Below are 18,641 nucleotides of genomic sequence, written 5' to 3'. Positions count from 1 at the left end.
TCTAGAGTATGGATTCTGGGTATGCTTATCAGCAGTGAATATTATCCCCATCATGAATATATGTCTGCTGTAAAAAGGATGAAAGCTTTTTGAAGTTTTATATTTTGTCATGTTTCTCAAATCTGTGTCAGTTTGATTTTGCCAAATATAAACTCACTAAATTTAGGAAAGAAACACCAGATCTGCAGTCAAGACCCAACTCTGCCACTTACTAGTTGTGTGCCTATTGTCAATTTATTATGTCTGGCTGAACCTCATCTATAAACTATAGATGATAATAACAACCAGGCTGTTTTGAGGATCAAATTAAATTGTAAATGGAAATACTTTCTATTCAACTGAAGAAGCATTTGCTGAGCACCTACTATATACAAGGCACTGGGCTAAATGCTGGAAATATGAAAGAAAACACAAAACAGATCCTGCTTTAAAAAATGAATTTAAACTCTACTGGAGGAGAAACAACATGTACACAGAGAAGGGAGCACAAAATAGATACAGAGTAAATACAAAGTATTTTTGAGAATGGGAGGGGTAACCTATAAAGTGCTCTGAAGCATTATTATCATCATATATGGAAATTATCACATTTTCCTTCAGGAAACTTTCCAACTTTACTTGAAGCCTAAGTAACTGGCAGGAGTGAGCTCTTCAACCTAAGAAACAAGAGTGATGAAAGCAATTTAAAGAGGCTACAGAAATTTATGATGAAGTACTGTTCTCCTATATAAGAAAGTCAAGGTAATTAAAACAAAATTGCTAACCCATAATTGTTTTCAATTTTTTGCAAAGCGGGAAAATTTATACTAATATATTTCTCTCTCTCTCTCTCTCTCTCTCTCTCTCTCTCTCTCTCTCTCTCTCTCTCTCTCTCTCTCTCTCTGTCTCTCTCTTGCGGGGCAATGAGGGTTAAGTGACTTACCCATGATCTTACAGCTAGTAAATGCCAAGTGTCTGAGGTCAGATTTGAACTCAAGCCCTCCTGAATCCAGGGCCAGTGCTTTATGCACTGCGCTATCTAGCTGCCCTTATACTGATATATTTCTCAAGACATTGATTAGTTTCTATAGTTATGAACAGTGTATCTTGTGATAACTATTTGTGAGGAATCAATAAAAGATGTACTTTCAAATGATATTCTATCAAAATTCTGTTATAAAAAGAAATTTGATTTTGTCTAAAGTAGTACGTTTTTAGTTGTTTTTGAGATTAAGATGTGCTTCGTGGTCAACAATGAACACTTTTTAAAATAGAATATTCAGAAGAAAAAAAAATTCTCCAATAATATAGTTATTCATATTCAGACAATGGAGCTCAAAGAGTCACACTTTCTAAAATTACCCAAGAATTAAACAGCCAGATCAAAAGGGGGCAGAACAGGGGGCAGCTAGGTGGTGCAATGGATAAAGCACCGATGGGGATTCAGAAGTACCTGAGAAGTACCCTAATCTGACCTCAAACACTTGATACTTACTAGCTGTGTGACCCTGGGAAAGTCACTTAATCTTCATTGCCCCGCAAAAAAAAAAAAAGAAAAAACAAAGGGTGCAGAACCACTGACTGCTTTTCAGCTGCTGTCAGATACATATGGTCATTATTGAGGTGGCCAAAAGCTAGATAGGTAAAATATATATCCACATCCCTATCCTTATACCCCTGCTTCAGAAAAACCAACAACGGCTAAGCTATCACAGAAACAGCAGCAGCAGTAGTAATAGAAGTAGCAGCAGCATCTAACATTAATATAGAACTTTAAGGTTTGCAAAAAACTTCACATATGTTAACTCATCTGAATCTCACAACAACCCTGTGGGGTTGGTGCTATGATTATCATACACATTTTATAGATGAGGAAATGTAGACAGAGAATTTAAGCAATTTGCCCCGCCAGGGTCACACAACTGTGTCTGAAGGAAGATTCTAACTCAGTTCTTCCTGACTCTAAGTCTCAAGTTCTATCTACTGCATCACCTGGTGGCCCAAAGGCTGGGGCACAAATTTCATGATTCCACATAACATGCAATCAGAAAGGCCGATAGAGGTTCAATGCAAGGAAAAACTGCTTGATAATTAAGTTGTCCAAAAGTGGAACAGGCTGCCTTGAGAGGCAGCAGGTTCTCCCTCACAGAAAGTTTTCCAACAAAGCCTGGATAATCATTTACTGAGTGTATTGTACAAAGAATTCTTTTGCAGTTAGACATCGCCTCTGAGGTCCCTCAACTCAGAGATTCCATGACTCTGAATTGCATCTTAATAGTGCCAACTCCTAGCAGGGTTCTAAGGGCAGAAGCAAGAGAGATTCTTGCTTAAATTAGGAACTCACTTAACACAGTGAATGGAAGGAGCTAGAATTGATCCTTGGCTTTCCAGAAGGTAAGGTGGTCCATGTGTACAGAGAAACTCCTCAGAATAAGTATGGCCTGCCCGAGACTGTCTGAGTTAGAATGCAGGGAAAGATCCAGAGGACCCAAAGCCTTTCAAGTACTCCCAGTACAAAAAAGGACCTTTAATAGGCCCTTATTCCCCCTCTGACAGTCTTGGGTGGCAAACTGCTGGGGCTTACAACACCTGTTCCAGGAAAAATAAAAATGTAGTCATCACCAGGTGATGTTATTGACACTTTCCAGGTTCTGGGGTGGGGGGGTTACACTTTGGGAAGCTAAGATCTTCTAGTGTAATTTAAAGGATGTATATGCCATTCAGCATAATTTTGCATAAACAATACTTCACAATGGCAAAGTCTTATCTTTCATTAGTTCTCTTCCAAACTATCCTCAAGAGAAGGCAAAAAGTTAATAACCCTTTTTAGTCACAATGTAAGGATGGTGGAAGAGGCCGCAGTGGTGTCAAACGCAAATAGAAATAGTAGGCTATGTATTGTCTTAGAAAAATACAAATTAACATCTATGTTGTATTGCATTTTCATTTATTTTGTTAAATAAATTATAATTTCATGAGTTTTTAATCTAGTTCCCATTCTCTCAGGACTTTTGGAGGCCTGTCAGCAGCTAGTTTGACATTGTCTGGTATAGGGGAAAGATTACCTAGCCATAGGGCAAGGGTATGCACAAAAGAAGTAAAATAAAATTAAAAGAGATGATCTCTGTTGTTTACCAGTTTATACTCTCAGTCCAATGAACCTCACCCCGCCATGCAAATACATCTTAATAAAATACATTCCATTTGCCTGTTATTCAGATTAATCACTTAGATGGTCTTTGTTGGTGCTCACTAAAAATGTTTGGATCTTAAAATGTTCAGTTCCTATGGTAATCAATCAAGTACTTATTAAGCACTACTATGTACCAGCTGAAAGAAAGAATTCTTACTCAAAAGGAGTTTACCTCCTAATAGAGGAAACAGTAAGTACACATATAATCATATAGAGAATAAACATAAAAAGAATAAAGCCAAAGAAATACAAAGTTGTTAAATGCAAGGAAGTTTGGGGGGGGGGAGGGCAGTAAAAGGCAGAGGAGCCCAAGAAAAGCTCCATGCAGAATGTGGTGCTAAAACCACATTTGGCCACCTGACACCTATCAGATTGGCTAATATGACAAAAAAGGAAAATAATAAATGTTGGAGAAGCTGTGGAAAAATTGGAACACTAATGCATTGTTGGTGGAGCTGTGAACTGATCCAACCATTCTGGAGAGCAATTCTGAACTATGCCCAAAGGGCTCTGGGACTGTGCATACCCTTTGACCCAGCAATAACACTACTAGGTCTGTATCCCAGAGAAATCATAAAAAAGGGAAAAGGACCCACATGTATAAAAATATTTATAGCAGCTCTCTTTGTGGTAGCAAAGAATTGGAAATCTAGGGAATGCCCATCAATTGGGGAATGGTTGAATAAGTTGTGGTATATGAATGTAATGGAATACTATTGTGCTGTAAGAAACAATGAGCAGGCAGGAAAACCTGAAAAGACTTAAGTGGACTGATGCTGAGTGAAGTGAGCAGAACCAGGAGAACATTGTACATTGTACACAGCAACAGAAACAGCAACAGCAACGTTGTGTTATGATCAACTCTGATAGACTTAGCTCACTTAGCCCTCAGCAATACAGTGTTCCAAGACAATTCCAAAGAACTCATGATGGAAAATGTTCTCCCATCCAGAAAAAAGAAGTGCGGATTCTGAATGCAGATTGAACCTACTTTTGTTTTTGTTTTCTGAGGTTTTCTCCTTTTGTTCTGATTCTTCTTTCACAAGATGACTAATGCAGAAATATGTGTAATGTGATTGTACATATATAACCTATATCAGATTGCTTTCTGTCTTGGGGGCGAGGGAAAGAAGAGAGGGAGGGAGAAAAATTTGGAACTAGAAATCTTAGGAAAACAAATGTTGAAAACTATCTTTACACATAACTGGAAAATAATAAAAATACTCTTATGATTTAAAAAGAATAAATAAAAATAAAACTGAATTTGAAAGGAAGAGAGCGATTTAATAAGGAAGAGGAAAAGAGGGAGTATATACCAAGGCTGGGCCAGGCAAGGAGAGAGTGTCCCTTGTGAAGAACAGAGAGAAGGCATTTTGGTTAGATCACAGAGTATGGGAGGGGAAGTAATGGGACTTTCATTTCTCTGGCTTAGCAAATAATTTTTTAAAATTTTAATTTCTGATTTAATACAAGATGATTATCTATCCTTTTTGTATCCAAATGGGTTCATTATTCCTAGCTTAACAAAAAATATATCTCATTATTATTAAAAGATAAAGGAACAAAAAAAATAATCTGTTCATAAAGAGGTTGCCTAGCAATTTATTGCAAATTACTCTATCCTTTCTTCAGCATACATAGATAAAAGTAAATGAAAGGTTTTCTTGAATGGGAGATTCAGATTCACTAAGTGACCCTGGGCAAATCACTTAACCTCTTTCATTATCCAGGAAAGGGATAATAGCACATATTTAACTCCAGAGGATATTTGGGGATTTTAATAATTAATCTAAAGCACTTTACATAGTGAGCATTACTACTAGGTTGCATAAGTCCAATTTGAAGAATGATTTACACAAAAAAAGAATGGATACATTAAGTTCTCTTTTCTCCCATCTCCTGTCAGTTTCCATTTTCTCTCCCCTTCTCTTCCCTTCCCTCTAGTCCTTTTTCGTTCTTTCTTCTCCTCTCCTCTCCTTTACTCTCTCCTCTGAACCTTACTGTGTGTGTGTGTGGGGGGAATCAAAGTAACCTGCAGCCTATATGATAAAATCAAAGATTTGCTAGTCCCCTAAAGATGAGTTCTACCCACCCAATAAAAATTTCATATCTTTATTTACTAAACTGAAAGAGGACCCCCTTTGTATTTTAATATATACATTTCCTACTCAGATTTTGTAGAATCTATTTTTTAAACCAAGTTCAAGCATTTTGGATCTGTGTTTCATTTCTCCTTGGCAAACTTCAGCTTCCTAATTTTTTATATGAAAACCAGAAGGAAAGGGACAGTTAAATGGCTAATAAAAATGCTCCTAATTCTTTTACATCAAAAAGTTCCTGCAGAACAGCATTCTGATAAGTTAAACGTAAAGACATTAGAATCAGAGAACCATGGGATAAATTTATCTCTTGAAAGAGATTTGAGTTAAAAAAAAAAACATTATGGAGCACAATAAAATATACTGCTTAAACTAAACATTGGGGAAAACTGAAAAGTTTTGCCAAATTTAAAATAGTAGAGTTTTATAAGAAGTTACTTTTTATAAATTGTCTGCACACATGAAAGAACCAAATTCTATTGCCCCCAGATATAGCTGTGTATTTCCTTTTCAAGAAAAATTTCCATTGACTTCAGAGAGAGGTGTGATGCTCTGAAGACAGAATTAGAGCCAGACCTATTGCGTTTACCCAGCATTCTGAGGGTTTAAATGGAAAGGAGCACAAATTGTTTTTCTTTGGGAGGTTTTTCTTACATTTGATCATAAAAGGATTTATTTCACATATAAATGAGGTATCAGTGTAAGATATGCATAACCTGTACTATAAAAAGCAAAGTAATTTAATTTCTATGGTACAGCATTTGGGGGAAATTGGGGGTTTCGTGCAGAACCAAATATAACCCTGTGAATGTCTAATACTTTATCGGGTCAGTTAATCAAGAATTTATATAATGTCTTTTATAGGCTTGGGGCTGGTTCTAAGATGGCTTTAGAGATTTTTTTTTTCTGGGTTCAAAGGTCTAGCTTATCCAAAATGGCTCAAGATGAGCTCAGGTCTCCAAAATACTAAGCACTTGAACTTTAGTGTGACTAACAGATAGAGCAAGTAAATGGCCCTGTTTACATGAGGAAACTGAGGCCTAGCCAAATGAGATTAAGGAATTTACCTGAGGTTTCATGGTTGTTAAATAGTGTATCAGGTGACTCAAGCTCAAGTCCTTAGAAGTTCCACATCTAGAGTTTTTTCCCAATGGAGCACAGCAAGCTATAGTACATGCCTTTTGCTTGGCTAACAATATGCTTATGTGTGCTCAAATTTGTTTATTTTATTCCATTGGTGGGTTAGTTTCTTTTATAGGGATTTTTTAAAAAAGCTTAAGAAGTATTAGCTTTAATCTCCAAACACTGAAGTTCTAATTCTAACCAACCACTACTACTACTTCTTCTTCTTCTTCTTCTTCTCCTCCTCCTCCTCCTCCTCCTCCTTTTGGTAAGGCAATTGGGGTTAAGTGACTTGCCCAGGGTCACACAGCTAGTAAGTGTCAACTATATGAAGCAAGATTTGAACTCAGGTCCTCCTGACTCCAGGGCCGGTACTCTATCCACTGCGCCACCTAGCTGCCCCCCCAAACACTTCTTTTCAAGCAGCCAATTAGTTGTTGTTTAAAGTAATATGGTAATAGGTATAGAGACTGGACCTTTGATTTTACTAGTATACTTCCTGATTGAGGACATTCCCTGTACCAAAGCAGATCAGCATCTTCTTTGTAACTTCGAGTCTTAGCGAGCTGCTCAGAGTCCTGAGTGGTTAAATCTCAGCCAAGGTCAGGCATGTGTGTGTCAGAGGGAGCACTTGAACCCCGATCTTCACAGCCTTGAGGCCACCCCTCTTAGCACTATAGTATGCTACATCTACAATGCATTTTAGAAGACAGCACTATATTAACAGATCCAAAAGGGGAAACATATTTTGTTCTTACCTGGAACCACTTCAGAAGGAACAGGTAGATTTTCACTTTCTTCATCAGTACTTTCATCATAGGCTGCCTCTCTTTTGTTCAATTTTTGGGCATTGTCTACAGATTCCCTAGAGACAAAGAAAGGGTTATTAAAATGTATTTATCTAACTATTCTGGGTCAGATTTTAAAAAAATCCAGCAACATTATTGCATATGTTTTATGGTAAAAGCTTCAGAGAGGATCATAGGAACATAATTCTGATTAGACAAACACATAAACCAATTTTACCAGCATATACATTTGTTAGAGGTTGCCATTTTATAGGGGCAAAAAATCAATATTAATTCTAGTAATATAAAGATTCCCCACTAAAAATAAAATACAACAAAAAGTGGTTTGATGGTTTGGGGCCATTATTCTCTATAAATAATTCTTGAATCCATTTTCCATTGGCTATTATACCATCTCAATACATGCCAAAACTTGACACCTATTAAAGAGATTTTCCAATACTTGCCACCTAACTGATGAAAAAGTCATATGTGTTTTTCCAGTTTGTTTTTAAAATACTCTATGATCTACAAAAGAAAGATATTAAATACTGATATTAAAAACATTTTAAAGGAGGGAGAGCTATTGTATAATAAGAGAGAAGGTTAATAGATAAGCAGCTCAAGGAATGTAATGCTATTTGTGAATTTTTTTTTTTTGTGAGGCAATTGGGGTTAAGTGACTTGCCCAGGGTCACACAGATAGTAAGTGTCAAGTGTCTGAGGCCGGATTTGAACTCAGGTACTCCTGAATCCAGGGCCAGTGCTTTATCCACTGTGCTACCTAGCTTCCCCTGTGTAATTTTTTAAAAGAAATGTTTCATTGATCCTGTATTCATGAAATATTAAAAGAACCCAAGAAAAGCCTCCAGCACATTGGAGCATTCACTTTAACATGAACACGGGGGGGGGGGGGGGCAGCTAGGTGGAGCAGTGGATAGAGCACCAGCCCTGGAGTCCTGGAGTCAGGAGGACGTGAGTTCAAATTTGGCCTCAGACACTTTACAAGTCACTTAAACCCCAATTGCCTCACCAAAAAAACCCAAACAAACAAACAAAAAAACATGAACACGGGAAAAAGATATTCCTAAGAATGCAAAAAGAAACAGCTCATGGTTAAGGAAAACAAGGCAACTCTAAAACCTGAAGATGAGCAGAAACTAAGCATAAAAAACACAGCTTGAAAAGTTGTATTTTGCTTCAAAAATATGAAAAATATGATAATATTCATAGGAGGGGAGAGAATAAAAAATATCTTCCTTAACGTCAGGGAATACTTATGAATGAAGTGGCAATAATCAGTAGTCTCCATTTTATCAGTGTCAATTTTAGATAGACATGGAGAGGTCAAATGACCTACTTAATGTCATGAAGTCAATAACAATTAACAGAATCCTTGTCTCTTAAATCCTAATCTAAAACTATAACACTTATTAGCTTATTTGAGGCCATGAACATTATATTATTGAAAGGTTAAGCAGACTAACATTCATTAAGTCTGAAGAAATATAATTAAAATGTACATATTTGTCATCCAGTAATGAGATATCCAATTATAAATTCCAAATACCTTTCATCTTGTGTGTCCTTTTCTGGTTCTTGGGCTTGTTTTAACAATGTATGTAAGCTTCTGATCTTTGCTTTCTTCTCATTCAGCACCAGAACAAAACGCTTATAAAGGTCTGCCTCCAGATTTTCTTTAGCAGTCACACACTTTTCAAGACTAAAATTTAAAATCATAATTAAATTCTTACTTATTGGTCTTCTAATTTGAATAGTTTCAATGAAAAGATTTAAGAAAAATGTGTAACAAAATCATTCCCTAATGTTCATTGTTATTGGTATAGTTTATAGCAGAAGTGTCAAACATGTGGCCCAAATGGTATTGGAACACTTCCAAGTACACTTTGAACCAAATTAAAATGTGATAGGGAAATATTTTTAAAATAAATAAAAATACAATAGAGCATAGATAATGTTAATATGTGGTTTTCAAGGTCAATTTGCATCTGCCAGGGATCTTTATGCATGGTTTAGTGCCCCCCCCCCCATTTCTATTTGAGTTTGACAGATTTATAATCTCACCTAGGACTCATTGAGGTTTAAGTGAGAAAATGTAGGCAACACATGATACAAGTCTTAAAGCATTATATAAAGGGTAGTTATTATTATTTAGCTAAAAATAAAGATACTAATTCATTTCAGTCATGAATGAATATTGAAAATCCCCCAATTTAGCCATTTCTTGGATTCATTGATGACAAAATACATACATACATACATACATATATATATATATATATATATTTACATATGAAACTGAAAAGTCCAATAAAAAGAAACAGAGGATTCATATAGTTTTATAGTTTGGAGTGATGTTAATAAACAAACTGAGTAAACCTTTATTTATTAAAATTCCGATATAGATACTAAGACCTATAACTTTTACTATTACTTTTCTAAAAGTGGTCAAATCATTTAACAAAGTATTATATTAATTTTAGTCTTCCAATGCATGGAGAAAGTTGATCTGGCCAGAGAAGTAGGGGGAGAGTATATGGACATACTTCATATGTGATCTGCATGACGGTAATAACTTTACTTCAGGAATCCTGAAAACACTCTACCACTTTTTCATATTCATACTATACTGTCCAGGTTTTTACTTTGCATTTACTTTGGTATCCCTAGTTATAGTTTACAAATTAAAACAACTTCTATTAAATGAGTACATATGCCTTTAGATTTTATCTATTTCAAGATCAAAGCATCTTCTCTGATGAGGAGAATGATAACTCATACTTAATATAGTGTTTTAAGGTTTGCTAAGTGCTTTGCAAACAACGACTTTGTAGATGTAGTATAAATATTATTATTCCTATTTACCAGATAAATTGAACAGCTAAGAGACCATTTACACAACTAAAAGTGCCTGGAGCTGGACTGTGCCATGACAGAATGGTTATTAATAGTAATCTTCTCTGAGCTCTGACATTTTCAGGAAACTCACTTATCCCCTCTCAAAAAAAGAAAATAAAAAGGGAAAATATGCAAATGTTGGCATAATGGAAAATGTCTCTTTATTCACCTTAGATACATTTCATATTTGGATGTCAAGGATACATAGAATTTAGGACTTTAAGTGAATGAAGAGGAAAATGTGGCATTATATTTGTTTTGTAGGACCAGTTAAAGAAACTATTGGCAATATTAAAAACTAGTCTTTTAAAAATTTATTCACCATATACATAGAAATGAGTTAAAAAAATTTTTTTAATGAGATTTTAAAAAACCAGTTACCTGGGGCAGCTAGATGGCACAGTGGATAGAGCACCGGCCCTGGAGTCAGGAGTACCTGAGTTCAAATCTGGCCTCAGACACTTAACACTTACTAGCTGTGTGACCCTGGGCAAGTCACTTAACCCCAATTGCCTCACTAAAAACAAAACAAAACAAAACAAAAAAACAGTTACCTTAGATAATTTTCTGAGGAATCATTTCACATGAGTTGTTTCTTACTCATTTTATAGGACTTGTTTCATAAATCATAGGACTTGGGGTTTGAGGGAGCCCAACCTGTGTTTAGAGTCAGGCAGGCCATAGGATTGTGTGAGTCTGAGAGGTCTGGGAAAGGTGAGGACCATCTTATGACCAGAGGGTCTTGGGGAGATACCTGGGCCCTCATTTACCACCAGGAAGGGTTTTGAGTTATGACTGGCAAGTCTTGGATGATTGTGACCAAGGGATTCCCTAGAAGAGTTTATAGCCAACAAGTCTTAGAGATTTGACTGAGAGATCTCAAGTATGGAAACATTGAGGTATAACCCATGAGACTTGGATAGGGTGGTGACTAGGAAGGGTCCGAGCCTGAGGAGGTTATCTCCTGAAGAAGCCTGGGTAGGGTGGCTGGGACATCTGAGTTGTGACCAATAGATCCTGGAAAATGCTCTGCGTACAGCTAGTGAATTTCGGATGGGGCTGTAGTTGGAAAGAGACCTGGGTCATAGGTCATGGATCCTGGGGTAGGATGAAAGCTCCTTCAGAACAAGGACTTTTAAATTTTGCCTTTACAATCCTAGTTCCTAGCACAGTACCTTATACCTTATACTTAACAAACATTTGTTGTAAGGTATTAGATTGATAAATGCTATTTATATGAATTTCTATATCTAGTAAAGAAAAAGAAGCATATCACAAGGAAGACAAAGAACTAAAGCTAAAAGTAAGTGGTTTGAGCATTGACAGACACGGCTGGAATCAAGGAAGAGTTAACCTCTTTGGGCATGCTGGGTTATGCCACTGCCTTTATACCTTGAGTATAAAATATCATATAGAAACAAAATGCTTACCATGTTTAAAGAATTAGACTGCTCTAGGGAGAGGGAGAGGGATTAAACTTGTGATCTCACTGGTGGAGGGAACTCCAAGTGAGGAAATTCCCTTCATGAATGCAAGCTGATGCTTTCTCTGGAACTCATAGCCTTAGAGAGGTGCCTGGAGCACTGAGAAGTGAAGTGACTGCTCAGGGTCACATAGCCAATACATATCAAAGATGGGACTGGAAACCAGGTCTACCTGGCTTTGAAGACTTCTCTTTCTACACCATGCTACCTTTCAGGGCCTACAAAAAGATGTTTTTGTTTTTTGGTAATAAATTAATTATGAGAAAAGGACAAATACTATACCACTAGGAAGTTTGGGTTTTTTTAAGTGTTCAAATAATTCAAGAACTCCTAATTCACAACTTGTAATTAAATTAGATAGATGCCAACTGGAAATGCAGTGTATGAAAATATAAGAAGAAAGGACCCTCATATATTACATTTTCTGACACAATATATTTTGGGGATGTTTCATATAGGAAATAATTCATTTAATTTGAATGTGATAACAGATGGCTGAACAGAATTTTCATTTAAATTACTTTAACAATTCTTAAATGAAACATCGTATGTCCTAATCATCTATCAAGAGAATTTCAATCTATTTATTTAAATTAACTCTTTATTGAAACATCAAATTAAAATAAATCTTTTGTATAAAATGAAAACAACAAATTGTTTCATAATTAAATGTACAAGTAACACTCAGCATAAGAGTCGATAAGGCTTATATACACCAGGAATACAAGATGAGTTCAGTCAATCTCTAACAGCAAGGAATTCATAACCTAGTCTCTTCTAGGCCTATTAGATTTAAAAGCAAGATACATAAATTTTCTTTTATAGTGGCTTTTTGATTTAGTTTTCATTAGCATATCAATTAATAAATAATAAATAAAGGATGGGGGTGAATTATATGGAGTTATCAGAGAAATAGATCATCAAACCTCGTCTAGCCACTGAACAAGTTGCTTTTTTCATTGTTCAGATATCAACTGATGATGACCTGCTCCCATATTTCCTAGACAACCCCTTCTGATGTTAATACTTTTCTCGCTATTAACATGTAGCTACTATGCCTTCCATATAATTGCTCTATCTCCTCTGGACATAGCATGAAACCCTTATATCCTACCTCTCTCCCAGGGAGTTATATCTAAGGTAAGTATATTTCGATTTTAAATAAACACACATATAATTAATATCACTGTGTCATTTTCATTTTCCCTGTTCATTGTCCTCTATTCAGTCAACATCCTCTTCCCACCTGGTAAGGCTCCATCTTGTCTTTTGCTTCAAGGCCCAGATCATCTAAACTGTCCTCCACAAGGCCTTTTACAGTCCTGTTGACTGAAGGGGGTCCTTCGTCATTAGAGTGACTTTCTCTTCTGCCTGGATATCTCCTTTGTTCCTCTTTTATTATTCTTTATGTTATATTCTTTACGGACATGCCCTACCTGCTTTATAATATTGTACCGTTCCTTGAGAGCAGGACTGGGGGGTTGTTTTTTAAATTTTCTATATCCTACTGTACATCATAGTGCTTTGTACATAGAAGTTATTTAATAAATATTTGTTGCATGAAATTTAATTGTTGTAGGGGTTATATTACTTCAAAGGGAATTTACAAACTTAAAAAGATTGATTCTACAACTATTAGGTGGGCCCAGATTGTTATTAATCCACTGAAATTTTATAAGGTCATAAGGTCATAATACAAAGATAACAGACCCAACTCTAATTATATTCATACTTAGAGTGCCTTTACAGTATATTCCTTAAATTTATTAACAGACCATGGGGGGCAGTTAGGTGGCACAGTGGATAAAGCACCAGCCCTGGATTCAGGAGGACCTGAGTTCAAATCTGGCCGCAGACACTTGACACTTACTAGCTGTGTGACCCTGGTCAAGTCATTTAACCCTCATTGCCCCGCAAAAAATATGAAAATAATTTTGAAATGATCACAGAAAATTGGATATTCATAAATGTATACATACATATATCTGTATAAATGAAATTCAATATTGAAAAAGGAGGATTATAGATGTGGGCAGGAAAACAAAACAAGATGGTTAAGGAACACCATGGCAAATAGAGTACACAAAATGATCATATAATAATGGATAATGAGCTGACTACTACCCAGTAATACATTGTTTATTCTGGGCAAAAGAAATCAGACATTGAGACACAGAGAAAAGTATAAAATATGTAGTTACATAATTTTCCTATTTTAATCTTGCCTGGTCTGATTTTATATGTTCAAATAAGGACTTAACAGCAAAAGGTAAGGAAAAGTTTGGGTTGAATTCAGACTATATCTATATCTATATACACAAACTGAAGAAGGTGATAAAGTGATTTAACATGCACTTAAGCTTATGAAAGTTTCTTACAGAAAAGATAGCCAGCTAATCCCACTCTGAGAACAACAGATGAAGAAATGGCCGTGAGTTGAAGCATAAAACATTTAGATTGACAAGAGAGAAGGAAGAAGTGTCTGATAGTGACAGATGTTAAACACTAGAATAAGTTACCAAGGAAGGCTGAAGACATCTCTTGAGGTGTTTAGAACAGAATTGGTTCAGTCTATATATAATGTAATCCTGCTTAAAGGCACAAAGATGAACCAAATGAGCTTTCAAGATTCCTTTTCCAGTTCTAATGATTTTATGACTGTCAACCTCATTGAATTTATAACAACTGTTACAACTACTGCATTATAACTAAACGTCCTGGGTTTACTGTGTTGGCTTTATCCAAAGAAAATCCTTTGGAAACGGGAAAAATGAATCAGTGCTTGAAATTAATTATCATGAAAAACTATGATAAAAATAATTTAAAGGGCAATATAAATATCATTAAAGTAAATCTTTTCTTCCATTTTTTGTTTCCTTGTTTAAAGAGTATATGTACTAACTGGTATCTTTGTCCATTTGAGATGAGGCCGTGAGTTGGGTCAGCAGCAAAATGTTTAGAACCAGAAGAGAGACCATACAGTTTCTACACTAATGCTCATGCAAGCTATTTATGTAGAGTCTCCGAAGCCTTCACATGCAAAGTTTATTTACATGTTATGTTACAAATAATACTAACAAGCTTGGGTATCTAGTTTTCAAGACCATAATAAATTAGGGATAATAAATTTGAGGGGGAGTCAGGCCTGGAAAATGAATGGTACTATAAACAGTCACACTAATCACAGAATTAAATGATAGCTGACAATCTGACAGCATGGAAAAGGGAAGAGAAATTATACAAAAATAAATAATTATTCAAAAAGCATAGCAGTTTGGAAAAAATTATTTTCATTATAAATCCATAGCTTAATATTTCCTTAGAACATTAATATATTAAATAATTTATGTTTATAAAAATTATCATCCAAAGAAGGTTAGATCTTTATTAATATAAAGTAAATCATGGAACAAAAGTATATTATATATGATAGTAAGATTTCTATTCAACTAAATATATTTGCATATGTAAATGTATAATTATTATTAATCCAAGAAAACTACTCATAAAGGGCTCTACAATGCCAAGTTTTCTACTTCATAACTTAAGGTTTATTTGTATGTATGTGTAAAGCACAAATACCTTATTAAACAAAGCATTCATTTAATTTCAATACCAAAATTGTCATAAAGTACACAGATTTATAATTATGTCACATTACAGTATGTTTCTGATGGGAACAATACATGATTACTTGTCCTTTTGCAATGTGAATGTCAAATGTACATTTAGCATAAAACTGAGTTCTGAACTTAATGGTGACTGAACAAAGTTGATAATATTATAACAAGGTCATATGTATGGGAACCATAAGGAAGTCATAGTTGTTCCTGACAGCTGGAGAAAGTACTTTTTCTTATGTTAAATATCATATATGAATGCTAATCCTAATATCAGGGAAATGTTATTTTGCTATATCATGTTAACTTTTATCTTTATAATTTTGAAAAAAAATTAGTTGGAACTAATTGCAGAGTTAGATTTCTACTTTGGGAAACAAATTACTTATGATCTGCAAATATAATAGGAAGTTTAATTTAAAATGAAATCAGAAGAGATTAAAATGAATATTTCTTATAATTGCTAATTCTCCACAAAGCTACTTTTCCAATGTCTCATATTGATGTGGAGATGACTAGACTTTCAAAGGCTACACCATTGGAGTGAGAGCTCTGACAGATCTAATCAATAAGGCAACATCTTGTGGGGGATGGAACATTTGGTCAGCAGAGCTGGGTTCAAATTTCACCTCCAAAAGTTACTAGTCATTTAACCAGTTTTCTTTCTGTAAAATTGGGATGATACCTGAAGTACTCACCTCAAAAGGACTGTTCTGAGGATCAAATGAGATGGGTGTAAAGTGAAAATTCCACCTTGAAGTGCTATATAATATGTCATCATTATTGTTGATACCATTACTATCATGGTTGTTATTCTCATGACCACTTTCTATCTGCAGGAGAGTAGAGATATAGGTTGATGGCTACTCCCCTTCATGGCTAAACTCTGTGAAAGGGTCAACCATACTTGGTGCCTGGGGTAGTTAAGCAGTGCAGTGCTTATAGCGTTGGGCCTGGAGTCAGGAAGAGCTGAGTTCAAATGTGACCTCATACACTTACTAGCTGGGTGACCCTGGACAAGTCACTTAACCCTGTCTGCCTCAATTTCCTCAGCAAAATGAGTTGGAGAAGGAAATGGCAAACCATTCTAGTATCTTTGCCAAGAAAACCCCAAAATGAGGCCACAAAGAATAGAACATGACCAAAATGACTCAACAACATTTGATGCCTTCGCTTTGTCATTTGCTTCTATACAATCTACAATGTCTTCCAACTTCATCATTCAAAAGCTAAAAATTAAAACTCTTCTTGCCAAAATTAGTAATGAATTCTTTTTTTTTTTAATTTTTTTGTTTTTAGTGAGGCAGTTGGGGTTAAGTAACTTGCCCAGGGTCACACAGCTAGTAAGTGTTAAGTGTCTGAGGCCGGATTTGAACTCAGGTACTCCTGACTCCAGGGCTGGTGCTCTATCCACTGCGCCACCTAGCTGCCCCAAACATATTGCTTGCTCTGCATTTTTTTTTTTTTGGCAGGGCAATGAGGGTTAAGTGACTTGCCCAGGGTCACACAGCTAGGCCAGTGTCAAGTGTCTGAGGCCAGATTTGAACTCAGGTCCTCCCGAATCCAGGGCTGGTGCTTTATTCACTGCGCCACCTAGCTGCCCTAAGAATTGTGGAATCTTTTTTTTTTTTTTTTTTTAGTGAGACAATTGGGGTTAAGTGACTTGCCCAGGGTCACACAGCTAGTAAGTGTTAAGTGTCTGAGGCCAGATTTGAACTCAGGTACTCCTGACTCCAGGGCAGGTGCTCTATCCACTTCACCACCTAGCTGCCCCATGAATTCTTAATTACCAGACTTAATGATCACTTTTCAGTCCTCATCCTTCTTGACCTCTTTGTGGCCTTTGCCCACTGATTTTCTTTTTCTCTCTGATAATCTCTTTCAATTTTGTGATACTGCTCTTTTCTATTTCTTAGTTTACTTGAATGTCTGTTCTTTTTCAGTTTCCATTGCTGGATTTTTATCTAGGACATGCCCACTAACTGTGGATTTCCCCTAAGGATTTCTCTTGGTCCCTCTCCTCTTCTTCTATATTCTCTTGCTCAGTTCAATTATCATCACTATGCAAATGATCCCCAGATCTATATATTCAATCCAAGTCTCTCTCCTGGGCTCTAGTCACTCATTACCAACTGCCTTTTGGAGATATCAAACTGGATGTCTTGTAGAAACTTCAAACTTAAAAAGTCCAAAATAGAAAGAACTCGTTATCTTTTCCCCCAAACTCCCCTCTTTTCCCAACTTCCCTATCATTATGAAGGGCAGGTACCACCATCTTCCCAGTCATCCAGGTTCACAACCTTGATGTCATCCTCAAATCATTCCTTACATTTACCCTACATACTCAGTTTGTTGCTGTCCTTTCATTTTTTTCGTCACAACATTGTTCCCTCCTATGATCCCCTTTCTCTTTACTCATACAGCTATCATGCTGATGCAGGCCTTCATCACTTCATGCCTGAACTATTGCAATAGCTGCTGGTGGGTCTCATTGCCACCAGTCTCTCTTCAATCCATCCTCCACTCAGATGCCAAATTGATTTTCTTTTTTTTCTGGATAAATATTTATTTTTTCCATCTTTATAGTATTTTATTTTTTTCCAATTACATGTAAATATAGTTTTCAACATTCATTTTTGAAAGGTTTTGAGATACAAAATTTTCCCCCTTCCTCCCTTCCCTCCCCCCTCCCTAAGACAGCAAGCAATCAAAGTGATTTTCTAAAAGCCCAAGTCTGACTATGTCTCCCATCCCCACCCTCACTCAATAAAGTCTGGCTGCTCCCTATTTTCTCCAGGATCAAATATAAAATCGTCTGGCTTTTCAAGCCCTTCATAGCCTTCCCTCTTCCTACCTTTGTAACATTCTTACTCTATATTCCCCTCCTTGTACTTAACAATCTAGCTACAATGGGCTGCCTGCTGCTTCTGGCATACATACTCCAATCTCCCTTCTGTGAGATGCATGAACTCCTGAAGGAAAGGCATCATGTTTGTGCTGGGACACCCCAGCACTTAGAATAAGACCTGGCACACAGTAAGCACTTAATAAATGCTTACTGACTGACTGACATTAAGAAACTTGTCCATACACACCCAGCTGGTAAGTATCGAAAACAGGATTCTTCTTGACTCCAAGTTCAGCAAATGCCATAAGAGGAAAAGCATTTGGAGAAATCTGCTTATCACAAGCCAAAATCTGTCTATTTCTGGATAGTTCAAAAAACGGCAAATCCAACAAACTCCTTTGTTCTCATCTGTGTGTCAGAGACTCACAATGTGCATCAGCTGTCTCCCATTCCTACTCCTGTTTTCCATTCAAGGAAGTGGTATTGAATATTGATGAGAAAATCTTCATCTAGCCTCTGGCAGTCATTTTAGACTAATTTGTTCAAGTACCAAATACCCAGTCTGCATTTTTGTGGGTAATTTGTAGAT

At 36.1% G+C, this 18,641-nt stretch overlaps 1 protein-coding gene across 3 annotated transcripts in view; it reads right to left on the bottom strand.

The window, feature by feature from the left end:
• Positions 1-18,641, bottom strand: part of XRCC4 (X-ray repair cross complementing 4) — a 364,483-nt gene that overhangs the window by 164,808 nt on the left and 181,034 nt on the right. For all 3 annotated transcript variants that reach the window (XM_043976414.1, XM_043976413.1, XM_043976415.1), the window contains 2 exons: positions 8,752-8,904; positions 7,152-7,258 (listed from right to left, as the gene is read on the bottom strand). In XM_043976414.1, the coding sequence (XP_043832349.1) occupies positions 7,152-7,258; positions 8,752-8,904 (260 nt within the window). The remainder of the gene's footprint in view (positions 1-7,151; positions 7,259-8,751; positions 8,905-18,641) is intronic.

This window comes from Dromiciops gliroides, chromosome 1 (assembly GCF_019393635.1).
Source record: "Dromiciops gliroides isolate mDroGli1 chromosome 1, mDroGli1.pri, whole genome shotgun sequence".
NCBI classification, from domain to species: Eukaryota; Metazoa; Chordata; class Mammalia; order Microbiotheria; family Microbiotheriidae; genus Dromiciops; species Dromiciops gliroides.
The sequence above is the reverse complement of the archived record's forward strand: the minus strand, read 5'-3'. Positions and strand labels throughout refer to the sequence as shown.